The sequence below is a fragment of the Anthonomus grandis genome, chromosome 1 (assembly GCF_022605725.1).
Source record: "Anthonomus grandis grandis chromosome 1, icAntGran1.3, whole genome shotgun sequence".
NCBI lineage: Eukaryota > Metazoa > Arthropoda > Insecta > Coleoptera > Curculionidae > Anthonomus > Anthonomus grandis.
In genome coordinates, this window is record NC_065546.1 from 36,317,796 (window position 1) to 36,345,549 (window position 27,754).

A 27,754-nucleotide genomic window follows, 5' to 3' on the forward strand; every position below is an offset into this window, starting at 1 on the left:
ATGCAACATCAAAAACTAAATCAGTAAATCGGTATTTTTCATCTATGGCTGACAAGGATTCTATAGCATTGGCTGAATGTGGTTTTGTTTTTCATGCGATAAAACATGCTCAAAGCTACGCCTCGGCAGATTGTGCTGGAAAACTATTTCCCCTGATATTCAAAGATTCCAAAACAGCTGAGAAATATTCATGCGGAAGAACAAAGGCGACTAAAATAGTCACCAAAATTTTAGGTCCGGAAAGTAAAAATATTATTAAGAAGGATTTAGCGAATGACAATCCTTTTTCCCTTGCAACAGATGCCTCAAATAAGGGAAATATCAAGACATCACTGCTTACTGCGCTGATAATGCGTCGGTTAATTTTGGAAAAAAACAGAGTGTTATGACAGAGCTACACAAACATAATAAAAATATTTTACCCTTTGGCTGTGTATGCCATATTATTCACAATGCTGGCAAGTATGGACAAAATGTTATAAGGTACGATATTGAAACTATTGTAATCAAATGTTACAATGAATTTAGCAGCAGCTCAAAAAAAATTACAGAGCTTAAAGATTTGTATGTCTTTTGTGAACAAGAATGGTCAGAGCTATTACGTTCTGTTCCTACACGTTGGCTCTCATTAATTCCGGCAGTCGAACGTTTACTAAAACATTTTGTTCCCATCAAATCATATTTTTATCTCGAGAATCGTCACCTTTAATTCTAAGAATGTTTTTTGAAAACGAACTCGCTGAGGCTTATTTAGGTAAGTAGATGTTTTCGTTATCCTTTAATTATTTTACTTCAAACAAAAAACATTTTAGGGCTTATTTTAAACATAGGAACTGCCATGAATGCGGAAATTTCTAAATTGGAATCCGAAAGTGCCTTAGCAGTAGAATTGTTTGGAATCATGGATACTTTAAGACGGTCCTTGGTGATGAAAAGGGAACAGAAGTTTTATGGCTCAATAGCCCTTTCTCTAGTACGAAAATGTGATAATTTAGATATTCTAAATATTTTTAAGAAAGAAGCTGATTCGTTAATTGGGAGAATCGTAGAATATTTAGAAAAATAGTAGGTATATTATATGATCTCAGAAACAAGTTTCTTTTAAGTTATTTGATAATTTTAGGTATGACTTTACTGACAACAACAAATGTAAATACTTGAAAGCAATGGATTTGAGGACTAATCCAAGATTGGAGGATTTTATGAAAATTTTAGAAGAATTTAGTATTGACATAGATGTTGATTTATTGTTTGAAGAATTTGTGAACCTTTCATCTTTTTTAGAAAATCTCCCCGGAAAATTTTCAGATTTTAAAATTGACCAACAATGGGTTTATTATTTTAAAACAAATAAGTCTCTGAATTATTCTAAAATATGTTCTTGTGTTTTTTCTCTTCCCCACTCTAATGCCATGTGTGAAAGAATTTTTAGTTTAATGTTTATAGCGTGGAGAAAAGAAAGAAATTCTCTTTCTATAGAAACCTTAGAGTCAGAATTAATGATTAAGCATAACTTTACCGAAACTTGCCAAGAATTTGTAAAATTTTTAGAAAAAGATGGGAAAAACATTCTTGGTAAAGTAGGGACCAGCTTAAAATATTTTTAATTTAAGGATTTATTCGAGTTATTTTAAGGCGTAACTCTGGCATAATAATTGCCAAAAACGAGGCAAAATAATATATGTTTTTTTTTGTGTTAGGTATGTTTAATTTTTTTTGAAGTGTTTAATATATGTATCTTAATTATGTAATTAATAAGCTAGAGAATATATTTCTTAATGTTATGTTTAGTTTTTTTCAAGCGTTAAAATAAAATACATGTTGTTTTTGTAAACGAGGTCAAAGAATATATTTTTATTTTTTCTTTATGTTTAAAATTTTTAAAGTACACACATATGTTTATAATACCAGCTCTAAAACTAATTCATGGCCCCGAAAAAAAAATTGCCTGCGGCATGACTCGAAACTCGAACATGCCATGCTCCCGATTTCTACTTTTAAAAATATGGCAGCCCTATTCACATCAAAAAATGTAGGTTTCGTTTTATTTATAAACATATTTGGAGGAAATCTGGTAAGGAATACCCATAGTATCAATAAGTATATAGGTAAATCAGCAAACAGAAATACTTCTGGGAGATATAAACATAAATACTCTATCTGAAAATTCAGCTGATACAAATAACTACCTAGCTCTCTTGATGTCTTACGGATTCTACTCCCTTATAACTGGTCCTACACGGGTCACATTAACATCAAGGACCTGTATTGACCACATTTTCCTTAAAAAAAAATTTTTGGAAAACAAAAATAAACATCTTTCTTTTATTTTGGAAACTGACGTCACCGATCACTATCCTGTGTTGCTTAATTTTGCTAGAGACGAGGTTCGGGCAGGTAATGTTTCCAATAATATAAAAATTAAAACTATAAAAATATTAAACAATGAGAAGGCAAAAGATTTACTTATAAAACAAAATTGGGAAAACACTATCTTAAATATTAATGATGTCGAAATTGCAACCAAAATTTTTTATAATGTTGTCGAACATATTATACAAAGCTGTGAAGAGACAAAAATATTAAAACAAAAAATAATTAAAAAAATAAAACCTTGGATAACTGCTGCTATTATATGTTCAATAAAAAATAGGGACAAAATGAAAAGAAAATTAAATAAAAATTATAGTTTGGAAAAAGAACAACAATATAAAACATACAGAAACTCATTGGGTAAAATAATAAATAAATGTAAAAATGACTATTACAAAACAAAAATTGAGGAATCTAAGAATAATATGAGCAAAATGTATAAGGTTATAAATGAGGTTACAAATCAAATTACTACTAAAGGAAATGACATAATAAAAATAAAAAATAATAACAAAGAATTTTCAAATAACAAAGACATGGCAAATTTTGTAATCAGTATTTTATAAACGTAGGAGTAAATATGCAAAACCAAATAAAAAAACCAAAAAAAAAATTCAAAATTAATCATAACAGTGTATCTTCAATGTTTCTAAAACCAACTAATAGGAATGAAATAATTAAACATATTTTTTCGTTAAAAAACAATTCCGCGCCTGGGATAGATACTATTAGCTCAAAATTTATAAAAAAATTTCATATTTACCTTATTGAACCATTGGTTCATATTATCAACCTAATATTTAAAACAGGAACAGTACCTACTCAATTTAAAGTATCAATAATCACTCCAATATATAAATCAGGTGATAAATGTGAAATAGGTAACTATCGTCCTATAAGTGTGATCAATAATTTTTCCAAGCTCTTCGAGAAATGTTTGAAAGATAGACTTATTGACTATTTACAAAAAAATAACATATTAACACAAAATCAGTTTGGTTTCATTGGGGGGCTCAGCGCATCCGATGCTGTCTGCGAATTAACAAAGCGAGTGAATCAGGCTTTTGATGGTGATAGAAAGTGTTTGGCAGTGTTTCTGGACCTAGCAAGGGCCTTTGACACTGTACCGCATGAGCTTTTGCTAGATACTTTAAGATCTTATGGTATTAGAGGTCCAGTGTCAAGGGTCTTTGAAAGTTACTTGGGGGACAGAAAACAGTCTTTAAAAATAAATAATGAGATTAGTGAACCATCTTATATAAAAATTGGAATTCCACAAGGAACAGTTATTGGACCTATACTCTTTATAACTTATATTAACGCTCTTACCAATCTTAAAATTCATGACGGGTCACTGATATCATATGGAGATGACACGGTTGCGGTGTTTCACGGAATTTCTTGGGGAGACACAAAAAAAACTGCAGAACTTGGTCTAGCAACAGTCAAGAACTGGCTGGATTCTTTTAAATTAAGTCTCAATAGTCAAAAAACAAACTATATTGCATTTTCTATAACAGCTGCTAATCGCCCCAGATTTCAACAAATTAAACTTGAATTAATTGATATCAAGGAAGTTTCATTTACTAAATATCTGGGTATCATGGTGGATAAACATTTAAAATGGGACCAACACATTCTAAAATTAACACAAAACATCCGTAAACTTATTTATCGATTTCATATTTTGACAAAATATCTTAAATGAAAAACTACTAATTTTAATTTATAAATCCTTGGTTGAGTCCTTGTTAAGGTATGGGGTGATTGTCTGGGGAGGTCTATACAAGAATTGTTTGAACTTAATGTAGTACAAAACTTTATTTTAAAAGTTATATACAAAAAACAAAAAAGATTTCCTACACAACAATTATATTCTGAAGAAATTTTTAATATACGCTCAATTTACATATTGTCAACATGCATTTATACACATAAATCAGAAAAAATCAAGAATTATGTTAGTCATTCCTACACAACCCGAAATAATATAAACAGACACCTAAAAATACCAAACATAAAAAAAACTATAGGGCAACGATTTTTAGGATACTTGTCCCCGAAATTTTATAACATCTTACCAAACAGCTTAAAAAATATAAATAATATTAAAAACTTTAGTAAGGTCTGTAGAAAATTTATTTATTCAAATATAGATAAATTTAATTTTTTTAAATAGTTTTGGGAAGGGAAATTTTATTGGAGAATTTTTGTTTAGTTGTAGATTATGGTTAGTTATATTTTATATTATTACTAAAATTTTGTGATTTCTCAGGATACACAAACAGATGTTACAACATCTAGGTGTATGTTAAAAACAATGACTGTTAACTATTATTATTGAATATAATTAAGTTAAAAAAAAAAAAAAAAAAAATTGTTATAATATAACCAAAATGATTAATAAAAAAAAAAAAAAAAAAAAAAAAAAAAAAAAAAATCTATTAGCTTTATTTATATATGGGGATTCATTGAAGATTTTTTTTGCCTTTTGAAAAATGCCAAGTCCCTGCTGTGTTCCTGGATGTGAATCTAATTACAAAAGTAGTTTAAATGCAGGGGACGAACAACTTAAAATTAAATAGCTAAAAAACATACCTAGAGATAATTGGACTCCTACTGAATATTCTGTGGTTTGTGCCAAGCATTTTGACCCGATTGATATTATCCGTGAAGATGATTATCTTTTACCTGATGGCACTCACTAAGATTAGAGTTAAGGGAAGATTAGTTTGCTCAGCAGTGCCTTAAATTTCTTAAATTTACCTGCATATTTAACAAAAACGGTGCCTCTTCCTAGAAAAAGTCCAGACGAAAGAAATAGTAAACAACCAAAACATAATAAACCTGCCAATGAAGAAAATTTTTAAGATCTCATGAGTAACTATTCCCAAAAAATTCTAATATCTGACTAAGTAGGTGGTCTCAACTCGAAAATCTATTAACTAGGTATAAGCCTTTTGATTATTGTGAGCTTAATAAACCATAACATTTGTATTCGAGTAATACTTTTAATAGACCAAATAACTTTACTTATTTTAAAGCAAAAATGTTATTGCCCATTAACTATAGTAATGTCTTTTATATTATATATTATATCCCCTTGCACTTAGACTAGAGGTACCTACAGTATCTGTCTTCTAGCTTTGATGTGTCACCAAATTCTGACATAAATAAAACTGAGAAAGTTGTTAATTTATTAATTGATGAAATCTATATAACTAAAAGACTGGACTATAAGGGAAAAAGTCTAATAATGCATTTATATAATTATTAACAGCGCCTATACATATTTTGAAACAATAAATCAATCACATAAATAAAATATTCTCATTTGTAAATGAAGCAAAATCAAAATTGAACGTCCATCTCGGCAGAACCGCACTTTCAAAGAGTAAACAGATCCACCAAAACGGATATGAATCTTCCTCGTGGTGCGCCGTTTCCAACTGTTATTTCGCGGCTTGAGTAAAGTCGGCTGACTTAATCGCTCGAATGAGATGTCTTAAAGACGCTTAAAGCCTAACTAGCTTACTCGCTAAAATATGGCTTAGAAAAGGACAAGACCAAAGGTCAAATAGTAGGATAAACAGACACTCTAGACTCTCCACTCTAGACTTGAAAAAAACATGCTTCTATTTATGTGAAGCTAGGTCCCGATCGATATCCAGCGACCAGGATCGAGAATGCAACATATGTCGTTTGTTAGCAATTTGTTTATAGTCCGCGTTCGCTGTTGTTGATTCGATCTCCTAAAATTCCCTTCTGAATCTCCTAAAATTCCTAAAGGATTTGCATAATTTTTTGTCCAGATATTAACAATGAACAATTAAATCGACTGGTGGTTAAAATTTTTTTGTGAAAATTAATTAAGAAGTTAAATGTTAAAGAAATGAAAAAGGCTCTAACTCCCAAAGGATTTGGATAAAAAAAATTTCTGTAATAGATAACAAATATCTAAACCGATTTCAGATGGTTACAAACGTCCACAAATTACAGTTTTTTGGCAAATAATTATAGAATTGAATTATATTTGTGTTCTATGTCACAGAACACAAAATACATAAGCCATATTTTAGCGACTAAGCGTCTTTAAGTCATGTCATTCGAGCGATAAAGTCATGACGTCATGACGTCACCGTAAAAGGCGCTTGCAATGCAAACTTTTCTTAAACATCTTCCAATGTCCATGTCGTATGTCCTATTCTGTATGTCAAATGTAGATCAATCTGATCCCATCCACTACCCAAGTATCTACAGCAAGGGAAAAGTTATACTCTTTGTAATACTATGTAAAAACAGAATTTTGAAAACTTATTATCATGTTTCTTTTTTAGGAAATAAGTTAATTAAGAAGTGGCGAAATATAAAAGATAGCTATCTTAAAAGTTTAAAGAAAAAAATAATTAATTTTTTAAAAAAAATTTGGATAAGCAGCTGACAACACAAAAACATACATTTATGCTAGGTAGTTGTTTTTTCTTGGATCTAGTGGGGCCACAACTGAAACTCAGTCGAGCTTACCAGAGAGTCATCAGGAAGATGAAGTTCTTAATCAACCTGAAAATGAAACAGCTCAAACAGCAGAATTAGAGGGACCAGAACCAGCGCCGTAGCTACAATGGTTCCACGGGTTCGGTGGAACCAGGCCCGCCACTCTCAAGGGCCCGTAGCCAGCTAATAAACATAATAATAAATAAATAAACAAAGGATGTAAATTTAAACTAAAACTCAATAATATATTGTGAACTTATATAATCTAACAAACCACATAAAAAACATAAAAATTTTCTTTAGCATTTAGCACAGATTTAAATAATGCTAGCGTTATTTAAATCTGTGCCTTTAGCCTTTCCTATTCTTCTCTGTTTACTGTGCGATGATCTAACGACGGCGATAGACTTTCGACGGTCCCGATGCAGACCATACATATATATAATAATTATTATTATCCGACAACAGTGTACCCGTAAAAAAAAGAAATTAAAATCAATGGTTATGCCTATTATGAATGTTATGTGGTATAACAATCATAACATAATCGTTTATTTTAACTTTTTTTTTTAGGTGAAAATATTCCTGAACCTGAAATTGAACTTAGGCAAATACCGAAATTTCCGACCTAACTGAACGCTCAACTAATAAAGATGAACTCGAATCAGAGATACTTATCACTGATAAACCAGATATTAATGTAAGTAGGTGCATAGTCTGACAAATAGATCTGTAACACTAACGTCCCGTAGGTTTTACATAAAATATTTCTGTTTTTATTAAAATCGCATTTTATGATCAGATTGTAAAAAACCTATATTAAAATTAGATCACGAATAAATTATTATTTTTTTTTTGGTAATTTGTATTAAATTTTTTTATTCGCTCGCTGTTCCATATCCATTTGTTCCGTTCCACATCTCTTTATTCTAGAATAGTTTTAGCGTTAGAGCTAAAACTAGGAATAAAAAATAATATTTATAGGTAAATTTTTCTACGGACAAAGCTAATTTTGGCGAAGCTTTATCAACCCAAGAGAAAATATTTATTATTGATAACGAACCTTGTCGTCCACGAGGGCCATTTCCCAAAGATACAAACAATAGAAGTTTTTCTTCATTTTATTATTCAGAAATATGTAAATCTGGCATTAAAACAGAAAGATGGTGGCTATGTTATTCACTGAAACTTAATAAATGTTACTGTCAACCATGTTGGTTATTCTGTAACTTACAAAAACCCGATCAATTGATTTATGGTTTTAGTGACTGGAATCACTTAAACCGTATCATAAAGAGACACGAAGCCAATGATGAGCATAATAATTGTTGTGCTATTTTTGATAAATGAAAAAATAATAAAACAATAGACAAAGCCCAAGAAGATTTATTTCGTCAGGAGATTAATAAATGGAGGCAAATACTAGAGCGAATTATTGATTTAACTCTTACTTTAGCGACAACAAATATGCCAGTTGGAGGTACAAATGAAAACTTAAATTCAAGCAATCCAGGAGTGTTTTTGTCCATTATAAAGTTGCTTTCTAAGTATGATCAAGTTTTAAAAAATTTATTAGAGAATCATTCGAAAATGTCAACCACCTATTTAAGTCCGCAAATACAAAATGAAAAAATAAATATATTAGGAAAAGCTGTTAAAAATGAAATTAAAAAATCTCTAGAGTCGGTTCCTTTTTTTTCAATAATTATAGATACTACCCAGGATATATCTAAAATTGATCAGCTTAGTCTTATTTTTCGATATGTTTCTGTTGAATATGATCAAAATAAGAAGTTAGTAGATATTGTTATTAAAGAGTCATTTATGGGTTTTATTTCAATTGAAAATCAGACATCGGAAAATCTTACCAATGAAATTATAAATGCAATTAATGAAATTAGCAACTTAAAGAAATTGCGTGGTCAAGGTTACGATGGTGCCGCAAATATGAGCGGTATGTATAACGGGGTTCAATCTAGAATTTTAAAAGTGGCGAAAAATGCTCCTTTTGTACACTGTGCTGCGCATAATCTTAATTTGGTTTTGAACGATTCTGTAAATAATGTAGAAAAAATTAGAAATTTTTTTGATTTAGTGCAATGCTTGTATGTTTTTTTTGCCCACAGTATTAAAAGATGGGCGTTGCTTGAGTCATGTAAGAGCGAGTCGAATATAAAGCTTAAAAAAACTATCAGCAACCCGTTGGTCTTCACGAAATGATGCTATAAAAGCCTTAAGATTTAGGTATCTTGATGCTCTTAAGGCCTTGTCAAAAATTATTTTAACATCAAATAATAAAACTGAAATTGACGACTCTAAAGGATATAAAACTACATTGCAAAACTTTGAAACAGTATTTCTAATTATTTTGCAATCTAGAATTTTAAATAGCATAGACGCAGCATCAAAACTTTTACAAAAATGAGCAGCAAGATATACAAAAATCGAGTAAACTCCTAAAAAACGTTACAAATGACATATCTAATCTTTGAAATGAGTTTCTAAATGTAAAAGAAGAAGTTCAAGCCACGGTGAGTAAATGGGGTATAAGTCCAGAGTTTGGCCAAAAACGAATTTCTAAACGTAGACGTTTTTTTGATGAATCTGCAAATGACTTTGTTTTTCAAACTGCGGAAGATATCTTTAGAGTTGAAGTTTTTATAAAACGCTGGACATTATTATTAGTCAGTTTACAACAAATATCTACTAACTTCAATATTTTGGATACAGAAGTTCTATAAAATTCTAGTGACACAGTAATATACCAAATGGCTGAAAATATTCGTGAAATATATCAAGATGATATATCAGATATACTTTCTAATCAATTATTAGCATTTCGAACATGTTTTTCTGAAGAACTTAAAAATATTAGGTCAGTTAGTCTATATTAACTTTGTATTTGTATCCTTTTGTAAATGTTTTTTTATAATTATGTACATATGTTTTTAATATTTTTATATTTTTCCGTAACTACTGTTATTAGTATTTTTGTCTTAATATTAATTTCATAAAAGTTTAGTTAACATGTAATAGCCTTTTAATGTTTTCTTTCCTTAAGCCGTCGATTTAGGGAGAGACGAAGGTTAGTATCTCTTTAGGGGCCCGCGGATATAGTCTCGAACCCAGGCCCGTTATGTTGTTGCTACGGCGCTGACCAGAACGTCCAAAATATGACCAAGGGAAAGCAACGAAACGTAAATGAAACGTGGAGTCTGCATTAATAGACTTCATGACAAAGCCTACGCCTAGTCCAGCGTCGGAACATGATCCCGATAGATCGTTTCTCGAAAGTGTTTTTCCTTCAATTCGCGGCTTTGCTGAAGACAATAACTTCGCATTCCCCTCCCAGTCTACATCCACCAATTACTCGTGCAATAACAATTTATTTCAACCAGCCTCTCATTTTGGACAAACACCTGCCTCTTTTACAGTCTTACCTCCAATGTCTTCCCCTCGATTGAGATAACTTCAGCCAGTTTCTTTCTGTGCTTCACCAAATGTCAGTGAGTTCACCAGTTTAACGTCTCCAAGCGATTCCATATCCTCACGGCATGATCCCGATAAAACATGACAGTTTTGATTTATTTGAGTAAATAATTTGTAAAAAGTAAACCAATAAAACATGAAAATTGCTGTATCACTTATCTCAAAGTTACAGCTAGCATTTCCAATGGTGGAATAGAAAGTCTCATCCAGGTGTTTTGAGATTTAATTCTGTCTATAATTTTTCCTGAAAGCTCATCAAATGATTTAACACTCATTCTGAAGTAATGATAAAACTTATCAGGATTATCTCGTAAATCTATCGCGTTTGCAAATATATTGTTTATACACAAAGTAAGCGAAAATTACACGTTTTTTGCGATGATCCTCCATGATGTGTGTATTTGATTGATGTAGCGTTTGTTAGCAGTCTCCCGAAATCGCTAATAAACTCGATAGTCGATATGTCAGAAGGGAAGATACAAACCATAATAAACAATAAATTAATAACAAATTCTTGATATTTTTTTGAGTCGAAAAGCATTATAAAGTTTATTTGCGTTGAGATGCTCTGAGAATTAGAAATTTGGGATAATTATTAATTACTGCGATTTTTATTTTTCCTAAAAGTAGTTCTTACTAAAAGTTAATTAATTAAGGAGAGTAGGTAAATATCATATTTTGTGTAATTTCCATTTAAAAATCAGTAATTTATATCTCGTTCGGATCTAGATCCGACCTTGAAAATTTATGTGGTTGCTCAAAATATTTTGAAAACTAGACAAATGGGTGTTTTCATGGTTTGGTCCGTTTTCAAACAAATTTAATACCAATGAAAACCCAGCAACTGTGTAGACTCTGACGGCTGTTAGATATGACGTCATTCAACTGAAAAAATATTATGACGTAATGCTTAAGACATCCTACGGCAACCGAGTAGGCGCTTACTCGCTAAAATATCGCTACAGTCAACCGATCGTGACTCTGAACTTTGACAGTTCAGCCTAACCTCACTTTTTATCCCTGTTTTGTTTTTGCACATTGCCTTTACTATTACTTTTAATTTCTTTTGAATACTGATTAAAATACTTTGAAATGGCGAAAATGAGGAAGACACCTGCGCGAAATACCAACGACGAAGCCATCAATAAAAAAAACAAATTAGAAAAACGACAATCGACAGAAACACCTAACAATGACGAGACTCCGCAAAAAAAGCCTAAAAAAGCCCTTGCCGAGGGTGACGCGCGCAAAAAATTCTCAAAAACCGGCCTAAAAGGCGACTCAACGAACCCCAAGCTGGCCAAAGCCAAAAAACTGCCAGTGAAGGCTAAAACTCCCCAGACTGAGAAGGTAGAGGACTGGAACAAATTTAAAAAAGAAAAGAAGGAGCTGCGAATGAAAAGGATCAAAGCGAGGACTAAAGACAACTTTGACCGGATACAAGAGGCAAAAAAAATGGGTGAAAAGGTTCGTTTAAAAACTTTAAAGGAGGATGACAGAAATAAAGTGATAAATCAGCTCCATGGACTTTTAAAGGGCCACTATGCCAAGTTTGTTTTGGCACATGACACTGCCAGGATTGTACAGTGGTTATTGAAATATTCTAGCAAGATTCTAGTACATCAAATATCACTGGAACTGGTACCTGTAACTGTAAGCATGCTCCAATCAAAATATGGAATTTATTGTGTAAAAAGATTACTAAAATATGGAGAGGATGACATTAGGGTACAAGTTATAGACCAAATGAAAGGCCATGCAGTCAAACTGGCCACGCATTCAGTTAGTGCCCCAGTTCTTGAATTTGCTTATTCCACATATGCCACCCCATTACAAAAGCACCTACTAATCCAAGAATTTTATGGCGATCTCTATAAAAACTCTAAGGACCTAAAAGTGAAACATATTAAAGATGTTTATAAAGATAATGAAAACATGAAAATGGCCACATTGGGTGCTTGTAAAAGTAACATAAAAAAGGTTCTGAATAAGTCTCTATTGGATTCTGGTTTGGTACAAAGTGTGCTCAGTCAATATTTGCAGGAATGCTCTGAAAGTGACAGGGCTGAGTTGATCACTGAGCTGGCACCACATATTGTTGTTATAAGTAATAGTAAGGATGGGAGTAAGGCTGCCATGGAGTGTATATGGCATGGAACTAATAAGGAGAAGAAAGTAAGTATTTTAATTACTTTGAGCTATAAAACAATTGGACGTAGTAATGCATAACGCAACCAAGTGCCAGAATAATAATTGTGGGAAAACACAATTAAGTTTCGAATGCCCTTAAAAATCGACAAAATCTTTTTTTTTTTTTCTTTTTTTTATTCATCAAACAGGAAACCCCCATTACAAAAAAAAATAAATTATAAAATACAGTTATGTCAATAATTAATAATCCTTACTTAAACTATTAAGAGTTAAAGTACTTAACTAAAAAAAAAGACTCTAAAGTAAATAAACAAAAAAAAAAAAATATCTTTGTATTAACTAATAGATTAGGAACATAAATTCTCACTTGGTTTACCCATCAAACAACATATTAATTAAAAATATTAATTGAACAATACTAAGTATTCAAAATTTTCATTAAACTATCCTTAAAAGACCCATATAAATTGCCAAAAACATCTAGCCTCTCCTCCCGATCCAAAAAATCTAGAGATCTCAACAAAAAAGAGTTTTTACCATAATTGGTTCTATGGAACCCAATATGAAATAAATTATTTTGTCTAAGTGTTCTCTGAGGAATAGAAAATTTAACCTGGGAAAGTAAATCCGGACAGGATATAATACCATTCAACAACTTATAGATAAAACAGATGTCAAACATTGTTCTTCTTTTATCCAAAGACAAAACTTTAACATAATTCAATATTTGGGAATAATCATGATTAGCAATAAGATCCAAACTAAACATGTAGTTATAATATCTTAAAAATTTGTTCTGCACACTCTCCAGTAATGACTTATAGACATTATACTGGGGAGTCCAGATAATTGAGCCATACTCAAGCTGTGATTTTACCAATCCCACATATACAGATTTGACAGCCTGCAATGATAACCCCTCACAATTTCTAAGCGTAAAACCCAACATTCTATTAGCTTTTACTACTATTTGGTCTACATGATTGCAGAAGTTTAATTTCGTGTCAAACAGTATTTCTAAATCCTTAGCAACATCCTTTGATTGAAGTTTCTGGCCGTTAATTGTGTAAAATGATGGTATCCTACTTTTTTTCCTATGAAATGAAATTTGGAAGCATTTATTAATATTCAAATCCAACAAATTATTTTGGCACCACAGAGAAAGGCCATCAAGATCTTTCTGTAAGAGGCTGATATCAAGTTCATTCATAATAACCAAGAAAAGTTTGAAGTCATCAGCAAACATTAAAAATTCACAATACTCCAAGACATCCCTAAGGTCATTAACAAACAAACTAAATAGCAAAGGAGAGCAGTGTCTGCCTTGTGGCACTCCAGAACAAACTTTAATCACCCTAGATATAAAATTACCAAGTTTAATCACTTGCTTTCTATCACTAAGAAAGCTAAGCAACCATTTTAGCAATCTATCAGAAAACCCTACATTTCTCAATTTTTCAATTAATAACAAATGATTTACTTTGTCAAACGCCTTGGAGAAGTCTGTATATACAGCATCAATTTGATACCCCCTCTCCAAGGCATCTGACAACTTGTTGTGGTATATGAGTAAATTTGTAAGAGTGGACCGATCACCTCGAAAACCATGCTGTTCCTCAACAATAATTTCTCTACATTGCCAATTTAAATGGGCAAACATAAGGCTGTCAAAAACCTTGGGGATGGACGACACTATGGACACACTACGATAATTACTGACATCATCCCTCGACCCTGATTTAAAATAGGAGAAATATAACCTTCCTTCCATATGTCTGGAAATGTTCCAGAAATAAGAGACAAGTTAAAAAGTTTTCATAGTGGCTATGATAGTGCATATCGACAGTTTTTTAAAAGAATATTGGGGATTCCATCTGGACCAATCATTAACTTATTAGGCAAAGCCCCCAGCTTATCAAACACCTCAGCCAGACTTATGACAGGACAGTCAATATTAATCTGGCTAAAAGACTTTTCAGGTGGGGTTGTGTTTGCATTTGAATAGACTGCAGAAAAGTGAGTAGCGAATAAATCAACAATCTGCTGACCATCAGTTGCGACATTATTATCTAAAAACATTTCCCTTGGTACAATGTTAGATGCTCTTTTCCTATTAACGAACTTCCAAAAATTTTTCGGATTACTAGTCAAGTTCTCATTCATAGTAGCCAGATAATTTCTGTAGCACTCTTGACTTAACCTTTTACACTGAGCTCTCAGAACGGTAAATTCATGATAATCTCTTTCATCATGGGATAGTTGGTATTTTTTATGCTTACTTTTTTTGAGAAATACCAATCTTCTTAGTTCAGTAGAAAAATATGGAGGAAAGCTAGATGTCTTATATTTTTTTTGAGGCACAAAACATTGTATACCAAAATTTAAAATGTTATAGAACTCTGAAACCATAATGTTAATATAGCAATCATTAAAAATAGTATCCCAATTTATAAAAAAAAAATAATCATTTAAACCCTGATAGTTCCCATTTTTAAAAATCTAATACAGATCTAATTTTTGCAAGCTATATCCAAGCCACTATTTCAAATTATACCATGTAAGCTTTTAGCAAAAAATAATAAATTTTAGAAGTTATGATAAAAAATGTCACCTAGTCTGATTATGCTTTTTTACTTATTATTAGGTTTTTTATTTTACAAAATTGAACCACACACCAAACTTGTCGCATAGCGCGTTTCTGCAATGCCACATATTTTCTTTTTAGACTGTATATTTCGATTATTTTTCATTCGACTTAAAATTAAAAGTGACTATTTAAAACCCTTACAGATCTTTTAGAAAATCCTGTAAAAGCACTTTTTATTTTAAAGTAAAAAAAAATATTACAGTAAAACTAAACCACTTTATTTACTAACATAATAAGCTAAGCAAATTACAACTGCATAGGTATATCATACCTTGAAATACTTCAAATAAAACTAGAGTTTCTTTGTAACAACTAACGATTACGTAAACAATTCTATTACTGCCCCATTTCATAGTAGCACTAGATAGTTTGGTATCTACTTACCTCTAAATTTATTTCATATGCGCGATTTAGTATAATAGCAGTCCGCTTCAGTTTTTTTTAAAATTTGAATTAAATCTCTCAAAAAACGTCAGTTGATATTTCCTAGCTAAGTTCCGTAAATGCATCTGCGAGAAAAATGATCAAAATTTGACAAATATCACGTGATATATTACCTATTTTTCGGTACCACAACACGTGACCGAACTTAACTGCTATTTGCATTACTAAGCCAAGCTCCCAGTATCATGGCGTTTAATTGACCTATGCAATTTTGTGGCATTTAGACGTTTTATGCAAAATTCAACTAGTGTTATCAACCGTTTGGCGCTTAGTTTAATTTAAAATATATACTTAACTATAGATTTCTAACGCTCGAGATTTTTTTCGTAGATAAACATGGTATTTGGCTGTCAGATGACACAATAATACCAAAAAAACGAATTTGGCGCTTGGTCGCGTTATGCATAACTATGTCCAATTATGAATACCTTTGTTTTAAAGTAGGACCAGCAAATATTTGTTTATGCGCATCTGAAAATAAAATAAGGTACATACTCTAAAAATTGTTCTTTGTAAGTTCAGCATAAAAGTAAATATGTTTACATTTGCCTTAAAGTATTGGTTATATTTTCCCTAACATACTGAAATAACCACCACAAATTAATTACAAAAATATCTATTTGATAATTTTGTTCCCACCCCTGTGGTATCCTTCAATGCACACAGTTTAATTTAAAAAAAAAACATAATTCTCAAAGATAGTGATAGTTTATGTTTTAACAACACATAACAAAATCCACAGTATTACAGTAATTGAATAAAACTTTAGTCAAACAATGAATGGTGTTAAGGATCATAAGACTTGACAATAACATAACAAACACTTCCTAGTATTAATAAATTTATTGTGATAATGTGAATTTTGTGTTCAATTTGTCTTGTCAATTTGATTTGAATTTAAGCATCAAACTTTTAATTCAAACTAAACATGTTTTATTTTTTTAAATATATTATTTACATGAATCCTTTACTGTGCAAATCAAATTTATTAAATCTTAATTACACAATTATAAGTTATTATAATAGTAGAATTTGAATTTTGTAGTTATATTTCCCTAGATGCAAGTGTGAAGAAATATGTAGAAGAATACAATTGCCATTTTTTTGATTAATTTACTTTAAAGAGTTTTTCCTAAATAATTTTAAAAATATTACCAGTGGGGTAATAAAATATTTAACAAGATAAAGGCAACTACAATATTAGATTAGAAAGAGTTAAACTTATTGATTCTTAACAATAAAGTGCTTCCCCATTTTTTCATGAAGCAACAGTTATACAGAATAAAGTTCTTATATTTATATAAGTTTCATTATAAATTTCTTGAGCAAGGTATAAATATGGTTTTTAAGAATTATTTTTAGTATTTTATTCTGCATAATCTGAAGAGGACTTAAGGAGTTGTGAATACATTGTGCCCCAGAGTAATATTCCATATCTTATTATTGATTCTATTATTTGCTATATTGATATACTTCTGTCTAAATTATTTCTAATAGCTTAAACTTTGTAAACTAGGTTAACTAGGAAACTTAGTTTTTTGTCAAATGTGCAGTATTATATTTTAAATTACTATCAATGGTGATTCCCAAATACTTGAGCCTTCATGAATTCTGGTAGATTTTGAATATCTAAATATGATCCTATATAAATTTTATTTTTTTTACGTAGGTTATCATGAAATTCCTAAAAGAACATCTTATAGAGCTCTCAAAGCATGAGTTTGGCTACAGGACAATAATCACCCTCCTAGACTCAGTAGATGACACTGTACTGCTACATAAAATCATCATCTCAGAGCTCTTAACTAGCGCTAAGGATTTGGCAGTAAGTGAATGGGGAAGAAAGGTTTTATTGTGGTTAGTTGCCCCTGGAGAGTCAACAGTTTTCCATCCAAATCTTATAAAAGAGTTAGAAGCAGGCAGGGAAAAGTCAAACAGCAAGAAATCACCAGACATTAGAAGGCAAGAAATTTTGTCTTATTCAATTAACACCTTATTAAGTCTGGTTACGGAAGATGCTGGTTTTTGGCTCTCCACTGGATCTTTGGCTATCGAATTGGTAGCTATTCTGAAGGCTGGCTCTGGCAATAACTTGAAGGAAGCACTTGAAAAAGTAGTGGAAACCATAACAGACACTGAATGGAAAATCAAGGAAAATGCTGAACGTGATAGTGACATTTTGGGGATTGAACATCCAGCAATTCACATGACTTTAAAGAAATTGGCTCAGCATGATAAAGTTGCTTTAGAACAAGGAAAAGCCACTTTTGGGGCATGTTTGGTGGAAGCATTAACTGATAAAGTGGTTAGTTGCACCTATTTATGTTGTAATGTTTCTTTTCCTAAATTATGGTTAAATTGTAGGTTAAACACTGGATACAAATTAACAGGGGCTGCTTTGTGTTGGTCACAGTATTTGAAAATAATGATGAAAGCGTTCAGCAGATCCTTAAGGATAAACTGAAACCCCATTTAAAGCTGTTAAAAAGCCAAGGAACTTCAGGATCTAAGATATTGCTTAAGAAAATGTAGTCTTAAGTTCTAATAAAGGAATATTCGATTTTTTTTAATGTTTTTATTAAAGTAATGATAGTACTTACACTAAAAAATCCTTGTGCAACCAATTTTTTTCTCATTTGGAAGAAGTACATTATCCTTTGAGAAGGATGTTTAGTGCTTTGATCTGTATAAAGTGCAAATAGATGTAAATAACTTAACTGATTAAGCAGTGAAAAATTCCCATTGCTTAACTGTTTACTACATTATCACTTACTACACAAAAAACTATATAACCAATCTCTCCAAAATTTTCTACTATTGTTTTTATAATGTTATACAACAGTTCAGAATTTATCACAGACACAGGAGATATATGATTAACTTCTTCATGGGCTGGTTATCATAAATGCTACTGCAGATGTTGCTAAATTATTATTATTTATTGCTGTTCCTACTGTATTGCCAGCTTTGTAATTTAAATAAAGCTCAATGTCAATTTCATCAAAAAGCCACAGAACATATTTGTCTTTTTCTGTTGTCTCTTTCATCAATATGTGAATTAGTCAAAAATTGATTACAGATAGATTTGATAAAGTCAGGATGTGGTAAAATAATAAAAGCATGATTTCTTAAATATTTGTATAAATGAGGGCTAATATTAAATAAAATGGAGCATAAGACAATTGTTCTGAACCAAATTTTAGAGTATCCGTAAATTCAACTGAGCCTTTCAGATTAAAAAAATATCAGTAACAAATTTTCAATTTTTTTAGTTTTTCAGATTCACATTGATTTGAATCAGGATTGGAAAGGAATGTGTCATTCTTGGTGTCGCCACTAGAACTAGTTGTTGGAAACTCAGTGGCCAGATTATTATGTAAGCTCAAAGGGAATGACATCATTGTATCATTAATATTGTGTTTATGATGCTTTCTAGTTGTTTTACTAGTAATTGTTTTAAGTAGATTTTAAGGAGGTGTTGGCAAAATCCAATGTTATATGTACACTGAGATTAACATGATCAGAAAGATTTAGCAATTACTTCTGTAGTATACCCAATTTTTAGATTTGTCTAAATATCGTATATGGTGTTCTTTTTACTGGTATTTTTTTGTAATTGTTGGTTTAAAGCCAAATGATAGCATTAAATTATAGAAATCAATAAATATTGCGATTAGAGAAAAATCTCACATTAAAATCTAACACAACAATTTTAAACTGACAATAATTTAACTATAATTTACAAACTTAAAAACAATTGAGTTATATTATCAAATAATATATAATAATATAATAAATCTCCTAGAGAAGGAAGATTCTGAAAATGAATAGATTTGTCTTTTAAATAATATTAAGTATTATTACAAAATGTAACTTATTTTTGTTATATTAATTTTTTTAAATTTGTTTATTAACTTAAATTAAATAATATATTTTTTCACAAAAAGTTTAGTTTCTTATTTTTTTTCTATAAATAATATTGTTTGATTCATGAAATCAGTAGTATTATTTGAAAAACACAATCTAAACAATGTAAAGTAGTATGATCATTTGTGGAGCAGACTTTTCATATTTATGCATTTTGTCCTTTTTTTCAAATTTTCAACCAAAGATGTACACTTGCTAACTATATACACTTTGCTACAGTATTATGCCACAAAAGACGTTCCAAATGCACTTTGTCCCATGCAAATTAAATAATGAAAATACCTTGGACGTTCTATATGGTATATGCCTATTACCAGTAGACAAACTAACAGAAGTTTGTCCTTGCACCGTGGACTTATTGCCATTTGTTTGTCGTTACACTTGTTACGGTTAGAAGTGTTTATTTTGAGTATTTTCAGGTTCTTTGTTTTTTACGGAATAAATTTAAAATAATGGATTTCCCTGTGACAGGGGATCATATAGTTGGTGATACGGATCGTGGTAGTAGAAAAAGGAAAAAAAATCTTACGTCTAAAGAGCGTAAAAGTAATGTCAGGTAAGTCTTACCTTTCCGGTACGCGGCCATTCGTATTTGCCAGCGGATCGTGTTTTCGGGCAAATAGAAAAAGTTACAAGATCCTACAGTACAATAAAAACACCTACAAAATATCATGAGATATACACCAAGAAGGGAGACGTTAGACAACTTGGTAAGGACTGGGTTGTTTAAGATATAAAAACTGCGTTAACCTCTTTAAAGAAAATTGAAGGGATCAGTGCGGCCAAACGGATTATTATTAAGAGATCATAAAACAACAGCAATATTTTGCTTAAGACCGAGTTGTTCTACAGAAATGGCGATCCATCCAAGCAATTTCAAACGTTATTAAAACGCGGAAAAAAGCTTTCGACGTTACAGCTACCTGTTGTAATGCTTCAAAATGATCTTAAAACAAAAAAAACGCCAGAGCCTCTCAAAACTTTTGGTGGAACTATCAGGGGCAAATTGGATTAATGATCCTGAGTTAATATGGTTGCAACTTATTCTCTCTAATAACCATGAACAAAATGAGAATCAAGTGATTCAAGATGAAACTGAGGGTGATAATGGTAGCGAAGAAGGTGACATGCTATGTGATTGCAATAATGATGATGACAGGGACCTCTATGACATTTAAAAATATTTTGTATATCAAAAATAAAATACTGATCTTATAAACCTACTTACGTTTTTTCATATCCTTGCTATACTTATTCATGCCACTTTGTATAGACAAACAAAATGCAATTTGTCCAAGGTTGAGAAACTAAATGCAGTATGTCCTACAGTTTTTCAAAGTTTTTTAGGATATAATCAATACCAGATTGTCTGCATAAAAGTACATCATTTGCATAATTTTTGATCAATTTTTTGGGTATATCATATTTTCGATAAATTTCTTGCCAGACATGTAGCAGTTTTTGCTTATTTGCCAAAATTACAAAAAATGGACAAAATGCATCTAGAAAGTCTGCTCCTCATTTATTTAAATGAAAATTTCATATCTATGAAATTTTCATTTAAATAAATTTTCATATCTATGAAATGGGGTAGGTACAGTATATTTATCTAATATTTATTAAAGATATTTTAACTTTAAATGCCATATACACAAATATTGTTTAACAGTAAGAACTATAAATGTAACCAAATAACAAACATATTTTGTCACTTGTATTGGATGGCCACTGAAATAAACAAGTTTTTATATTTAACAATAAGATGGCATAATGCAAAACCTGAATTACTTTTTTTTTCAAAATATAGTAGTTCTGTAATCAGTGTAAATTCTTTTATTTTGGTCAGTGTGATTTTTTTTTCATTTTATCTTTTTAAGAGATACATTTAGTCCATTTGAAATCCATGGTTTTGCTTTTTTATTCTTTCTTTCATTCTAATTTCAGATCTTTTCCCAGCAAAATATATTTAATTGGAATTATAAATAAAATTACATATTTTCTCCTTAAACAAATATATATAAATATGTAACAAATACATATTCATCAAACTTACAACTATTTTACAGTAAATATCCCCAATTATTTCTTCCCTTTTATCTTATTCTTTTTTACTTTATTCTTCTTTTTGCCCTTGTTACCTTTTTTGATCTTGCGAGGGTGTAGCCACACTGGGAAGGCCCCATTTTTATCCCTGTAAGTTTTCGGATCAAACTTCTTTGTCACTTCATCTAACTCCATGGAACCATCGGCCTGAGCGGATTGAGATGCTTGAGCTTGTATTTCAGATGCTGTTTTCACGTTGGCGATCTCCTCGATGTCCTTCAGCGGCTCCTTGGAGTCCAGACTTTTATTCAAAGGGTCGTTTGCCAGAGTTTTCTTGAGACGATCCAGTTCCTTTTCGCCGTAACGTACCCGTTTGACCGCCCTGCATTTTCGTTTCCATTTGCTTCTAATACTTTTTGCCATGGTTCGATTTTCGTAGTTTCCTTCAGTTCAGTCGCCGAATTAAAGGAGGTTTTGTTTTAATGTTTAGGTGGATTATTGTTTACTTTTTGCTTGAAAAACGTGTTCACTCGACGTTAAATGCGACGTTTTGACAGCTGTCACTTGTCAGTCAATTCATTGTTGGATAAACATTTTTGGGGGCAAACCGAAAATAACTTTGTAACCGTTTTTGTTCTGGAACGGAGCAACATTAGGCTTTTCCATATAATTACTCATATTTCATATTTTTCACTTTTTTAAATGATATAAACAAATCAATCACTTAAGAAAATATATAACTCCGCCTAGCCAGCGTAGGGAGCTGCCCTTTCAACTGGCGAAAAATCTCGATGGATGTAGTAGTGCCAGGTGGCACCTGTGGTAGGACTGTTCTGCATCCATCGGAGGGATACAGTTGCGGCTGCCGGATCCTCCTGAAAGGAAAAGTCTTGATCACGTCAACTCGTAGGTGAGCCGATTGTCGGTGCGGCTTTTTTTCCAGTTCCTCATATACATTACCCTAACACAACACTAGCACTAGGTGCAAGACACGACAACACACGTCACCAACCCAAAAGAGTATGAATTTACAGGAAAGAGACATCGGCAAAAAAGAGCCAACAGACAAGACAGATGATCCTACCCCCAAATCCCCCGAAGGCAGGATAGACTTTTCATCCATCCAGGAGGAGCAGCTGCTAAGGTCACCAGCCGCCAGCAACAGAAGCTGAAATAAGCGAAAACTCTTTGACCAGGGCAGAACCAAAAGGTTTTGACCAGGCGGGAGCTAACGCTACTGAAGCCGAAAAGTTGCTGCGACTTAAGGAAAAAAAGAAGCAGGCAAGGAACCGCAACCGCACAAAGAGGCGGAAAGAGGAAAGACAGAGGAAGAAGGAGGAGCGAGAAGCCAACCAGGAGGGATCAACAGTTTCTCCAGGACCGCTTTCGCTTCTATAAATCCTCTTGTAGGAGGCAGCTCTAAGGGCATCACAAATGCCTTGAACAGCGCGCAACACCCGAGGAGTCGCCAGCTAGTAAAAGGGCGTGGACCAAGTAAGGAGGGCGCCCAACAAGTAAGGCGAGAGGCAGATAAGCTGAAGCCAATCATCCTGCCCACGGCACCCGCCGCTGCCAGGGAGGCCCAGGCCGTGACCTCAGGGAAGGTGACAGCCAGCACCGGCTCCTCTAGCAAAAAGAGGCAAATCAAAAAGGACACCCCACCCGACCGCCAGCATAAGAAGCCTAGACAACAGGACAGGTCCATCCCTCAAAAAAATGCGCAGACAGGCGCGTCTCCCCTTCTGAGGAGAGATACCCAGTCAGGGCATCCACGAGGGACAAATGACCAACCCAGTTCATGCTCCTATAGCGGGGCAGTCAACAGGGCAAACCAGGTCGTTTTTAGATCATACAGAGAAGGTGGAAGGGTGACCAAAGAGGAGGTGGACCGCCTAAGGCTTCATCTCATCTTTGAGATGAGGAGGACCAAGGCTGAGCTCCACTCCCGAAACTCCGGACTCACGGAGACGGGCTGGTTTCTGGTCACGGTGGAGGACGAACCCTCAAGAGACTGGCTTTTGAGCTCCTGTCAACCACTGACCGAGGTGGGTCACACCTTCACCGCTGTGAAGTCATCCGACGCCCCATGGCCAGTCGAGATGATAGTCTTCACTCTGAAGACACCGGAGCGGCCAGAAATCAGGGCCTTAAGCGTCCCCAGCTGGCAATACCTGAGGACGGAAGGAGAATCTGGAAGGTTTAACCTTCACTTTATGATGAGCAGGGAGGTTGCTGCTCAACTCGAGGAGGCCAGGTGGACACTCTTCTTCGAACTGGTCACTGTTCGAGCTTTTCGAGTGACCGTTCGGCGAGCGCCCACCAGGCCCAGCACCGCAACCGTAACCTCCAAGCCACCAAAAGGGAAGGCTTAGGCAGGTAAGAGGGCTACCCCTACACCCATGGATGTCCCCCATGGCGCAATTAAGGGTAAGTCAAATCAATTTACAACATAGTTGAGATGCAATTGCCGAATTGGCGAGCATCATGACTGGTAAGGCTGGAGAGACAAATAAGAGGACTAGGGGTCACCGGCTTCAAACTTATTGCCAGTGTTGCAGGAGACCAGAGGCCCAGAACGTGTCTCTTAGCATCCAGGGAGCGTTAACTAACACCTTTACCACAAGTAAGCTCCAAGGACGGAAGAACTAAAAAAGGTTAATAAAATACAGTAGGGATAGTGTTCTTCCATTAATCGCGGGGCGTGACGTAAATGCCCACAACATTGTATGGGGAAGTACGGATACCAACGCGAGGGATACGGCATTGTTAGAATATGTAGTCTGGGAAAACCTTAAGGTAACAAACGTAAATGCGGAACCGACTTTTGTCAATAGAGTTAGACAAGAGGTTATCGATATAACGCTGGTAACACGGTCATTTGCGAATAGAGTTGAAAACTGGAGGGTATCAGAGGACATAACGATGTCCGACCACAGAATGATCCGATTCAAAATCGGTTCAGATAAGGAGAAACAGCCCCTCAAGAGAAACCCGAGGGGTACCGACTGGACCAAATTTAAAGAGGGTCTTGTTCAGTCCATGGGTACTTTAGGTGAAACCATATCCTCCAAAAAGGAACTAGATACAGAGGTAGTACGGGTAAACAGTATACTCATCAGTTCTTACGAGGCCACATGTCCTTCCAGGAGAGTTGGCAAAAAGAGGTTGCCCTGGTGGAATGATACTTTGGACCGTCTGAAAAAAGACGTAAGAACGTCGCACCACCGCGCTCTCAAGGGGGGAACTCAAGAAAACTGGGATTTATACTTAACAACTAGAAAGAAATTCAAAAACGAAGTTCGATGATGTAAAAGAGACTGCTGGCGCAAGTTCTCGTAGAGATGAAGTCTCTCTCAGACACAGCTTGTCTTCTGAAGCTACTGGGCTCTGACAGGAAAATCGAGACAGGATGCCTGAAGCAAGGTGAACCTGGACATCAAACAAAGAAGACACCATCGAGCTTCTCCTTAAAACTCACTTTTCTGGGGAAGGAAACGCTGCACCTTGGGCCTAGGAACCAGATCCGGAGCTGGTCTGGAACCTCTCTAAAAATATAGTATCAAACGAAACCATAGCTTGGGCAGTGGGTGAGTTTAGTCCATATAAGGCTGCGGGACCTGATGGAATCATACCCATGATGTTGCAGGTAGGCCTCGAAATCACACTGCCTTAGTTAAAGAGAGTTTTTGATGGAGGGCGGCAAATGTGGTCTTTAACCCAAAACCGGCCAAGAAAGACTACCGTCAGCCAAAGTCCTTTAGGGCAATAAGCCTGACTTCATTTCTACTGAAGACTATAGAAAGGCTTATAGACAGGTATATAACAGAGGAAATTCTAATAGAATCGCCACTACATAGGAATCAGCATGCCTACATGAAAGGAAAGTCGCCGGTAACGGCACTTCACTCTGTAGTAAGCAAAGCTGAAAAAGCCATAGAGAACAAAGAAATAGCACTTGCTCTTTTCTTTGACGTAGAACGAGCATTTGATAAGGCAAAAACAGATACTATCTGCCAAGCCCTCCTGACCAGAGGCACTCCGCCTCATCTTGTCAGGTGGGTCAAAACGGGCTGGAAGGCCGGAAGATCAGTACTACACTGGGAGACTGTCGTGTCGAGACCAGGGTGAAAGGCGGCTGCCCGCAAGGTAGTTGCCTTTCGCCACACCTTTGGTGCCTGGTGATGGACAGTCTCCTCAGGAAGCTAGAACTTCTATGCACAGGCATACGCGGAGGACGGACTAGTGATGGTCACAGGTAAATTCGTGAACACAGTCTGTGAGCGGATGCAAGTCGCGTGCAGGATAGTGGAACAGTGATGTCGGGAGACAGGGCTGTCGGTCAACCCTGAAAAGACCGAGCTCATTCTCTTTACTAAGAGGCGGAATTTGACAGGCTTTAAACCTCCCATTAAGTATTAGACTCGCCTAACTTTGAGGCAGCAGGTCAAATACTTGGGAGTTATTTTAGACAGCAAGCTCACGTTTAAAACGCACGTAGAGCAGGCAATAAATATAGCAATTACGGTACGAACAATAGGTACAAGATGGGGTCTAAAACCCCAAATTCTGCGGTGGCTTTATACCGCAGTCATACGACCGAGGATCTCGTACGGATCCGTGGTATGGTGGCCAGCCGTACTGAATGTCACCAACGCCCAAAAGCTGACCAGACAGCAAAGACTGGTCTGCTTGGGAATTACTGGAGCTATGAGAACAACACCTGCGACACCACTAAATATTCTTCTGGGACCGGACCTCCCAGTCTGGATTGAGAGGGAGACCATGGCGGCGTATAAGAAAATAAAGGATAGCGGAGGGTGGCGCAATATTCACTTAGGACAAGGCCATCTGACGATTGCTCTCAGGATGTGTAAGAACATACTAATTCTGACATCCAGATGCACTACAGAAAGTGGCAAACTAAGGTTAAAGAAGGGGTTTCAAGTCGAAATCCCGACAAGGGAAGAATGGTCGGCGAACCAAATTAAAGAGCCACCAAGTGGTTTCCAAGAGCCAATGGATCATGGATAAAAAGCACCAATTCAGCCGGAGCCGGAGTGTACAAGATGGAAATAAACAAAGGGGAATCCTTCCCGCTAGGGAAACACACCACAGTTTTCCAAGCAGAGGTGTTTGCTATACTCGAAGTAGCAAACAAACGAGAGGCATTGGAAGGTAACGGGGGGATTTGCATCTACTCCGATAGTCAAGCTGCCCTCAAGAGGATTCAGAAACCCAGGGCCAGCTCGGCGCTAGTCCAGGAATGCAGAGACGCATTGGAAAAGCTTGCAGCACACAAGGAAGTGAGACTGAGGTGAGTCCCAGGACACCAAGGTGTTAAGGGCAATGAGCGGGCCGACGAACTGGCAAGACAAGGTTCCGTTAACCTCTTTGTAGGCCCTGAACCTTGTCTCAGTCTTAGCAAAAAACAAATCTCCCAGGCACTTAATAATTGGACCTGGGAAAAAAAACAAGGAAGAATTGGAGAAGGACAGAAGGATGTAGACAGGCCAAGGAAATGATACCAGACCATGACGGCTTTAAAGCAAGGCGGCTGCTAACAAAGACCCTACAAAGTATCAAAGACTTGGTGGGAATCCTGACCGGGCACAACAGTCTAAACAGGCATCTACACCTTCTTGGTATAAGAGAAAGCCCACTCTGTCCAAATTGCGGTGCAGGGGAGGAAACTTTATACCACATACTAGGTATCTGTGATAGGTGGAGTCGCCTGAGAAGGAAAATTTGGAGCAACGACACTCCAGCGGGAAAATCTTAAAGATCTGGAGTGGGACAACTTGCAAGGCTTTATTAAAAGGACGGGCCGACTCAGTGGAGACCGTGCATTGGGAGTGGAGGCGAAGGGGTGGGTGATTCTGGGGTTGGCGAAAAGGTACTGCTCAGGCCTACTTGCCGAGCTCTAGCTCCCCCACCCTTACTACTGCTAGTACTACTACTACCTGTCAAAGTTGTTAACCAAAAGAGTAACCGCGGTTCTTACCAATTCAACACTGAAAATCGGCTTTATAGCGGTTGAAAGCTGACAAATAAAAAAATTCGAAAACGGATTGTATAAACAAACAAAAACTACTATAATATTATATATATTTGTAAATATGTATAACATATACAAACATGTATTAGGCCTAATATTTTTTAAGAACTGTAAAACCACAAGTGGGCTTT

The 27,754-nt window shown here is 34.5% G+C and overlaps 2 protein-coding genes across 2 annotated transcripts; one reads left to right on the plus strand and one right to left on the minus strand.

The window, feature by feature from the left end:
- The first annotated feature begins 11,347 nt into the window (after positions 1 to 11,347).
- LOC126738299 (protein penguin) lies at positions 11,348 to 18,163 on the plus strand. The gene is made up of 3 exons (XM_050443576.1): positions 11,348 to 12,531; positions 17,268 to 17,903; positions 17,963 to 18,163. Exons 1-3 carry the CDS (start codon positions 11,449 to 11,451, stop codon positions 18,128 to 18,130), a joined length of 1,887 nt encoding a protein of 628 aa, XP_050299533.1. The 5' UTR covers positions 11,348 to 11,448; the 3' UTR covers positions 18,131 to 18,163.
- Positions 18,164 to 21,520: 3,357 nt separating this feature from the next.
- On the minus strand, positions 21,521 to 22,125 carry LOC126738582 (protein LLP). The gene has a single exon (XM_050443983.1). The coding sequence runs from the start codon at positions 21,989 to 21,991 to the stop codon at positions 21,605 to 21,607; it is 387 nt and encodes a 128-aa protein (XP_050299940.1). The 5' UTR covers positions 21,992 to 22,125; the 3' UTR covers positions 21,521 to 21,604.
- Between the last annotated feature and the right edge of the window lie 5,629 nt (positions 22,126 to 27,754).

Bases quoted from the DNA above. Each gene is read 5' to 3' on its own strand.
- LOC126738582 (XM_050443983.1), bottom strand. From the start codon at position 21,991: ATGGCAAAAAGTATTAGAAGCAAATGGAAACGAAAATGCAGGGCGGTC.
- LOC126738299 (XM_050443576.1), top strand. From the start codon at position 11,449: ATGGCGAAAATGAGGAAGACACCTGCGCGAAATACCAACGACGAAGCC. The intron at 12,532-17,267 runs GTAAGTATTTTA...TTTTTTACGTAG, and splicing joins GAACTAATAAGGAGAAGAAA to GTTATCATGAAATTCCTAAA. The intron at 17,904-17,962 runs GTTAGTTGCACC...GTTAAATTGTAG, and splicing joins AAGCATTAACTGATAAAGTG to GTTAAACACTGGATACAAAT.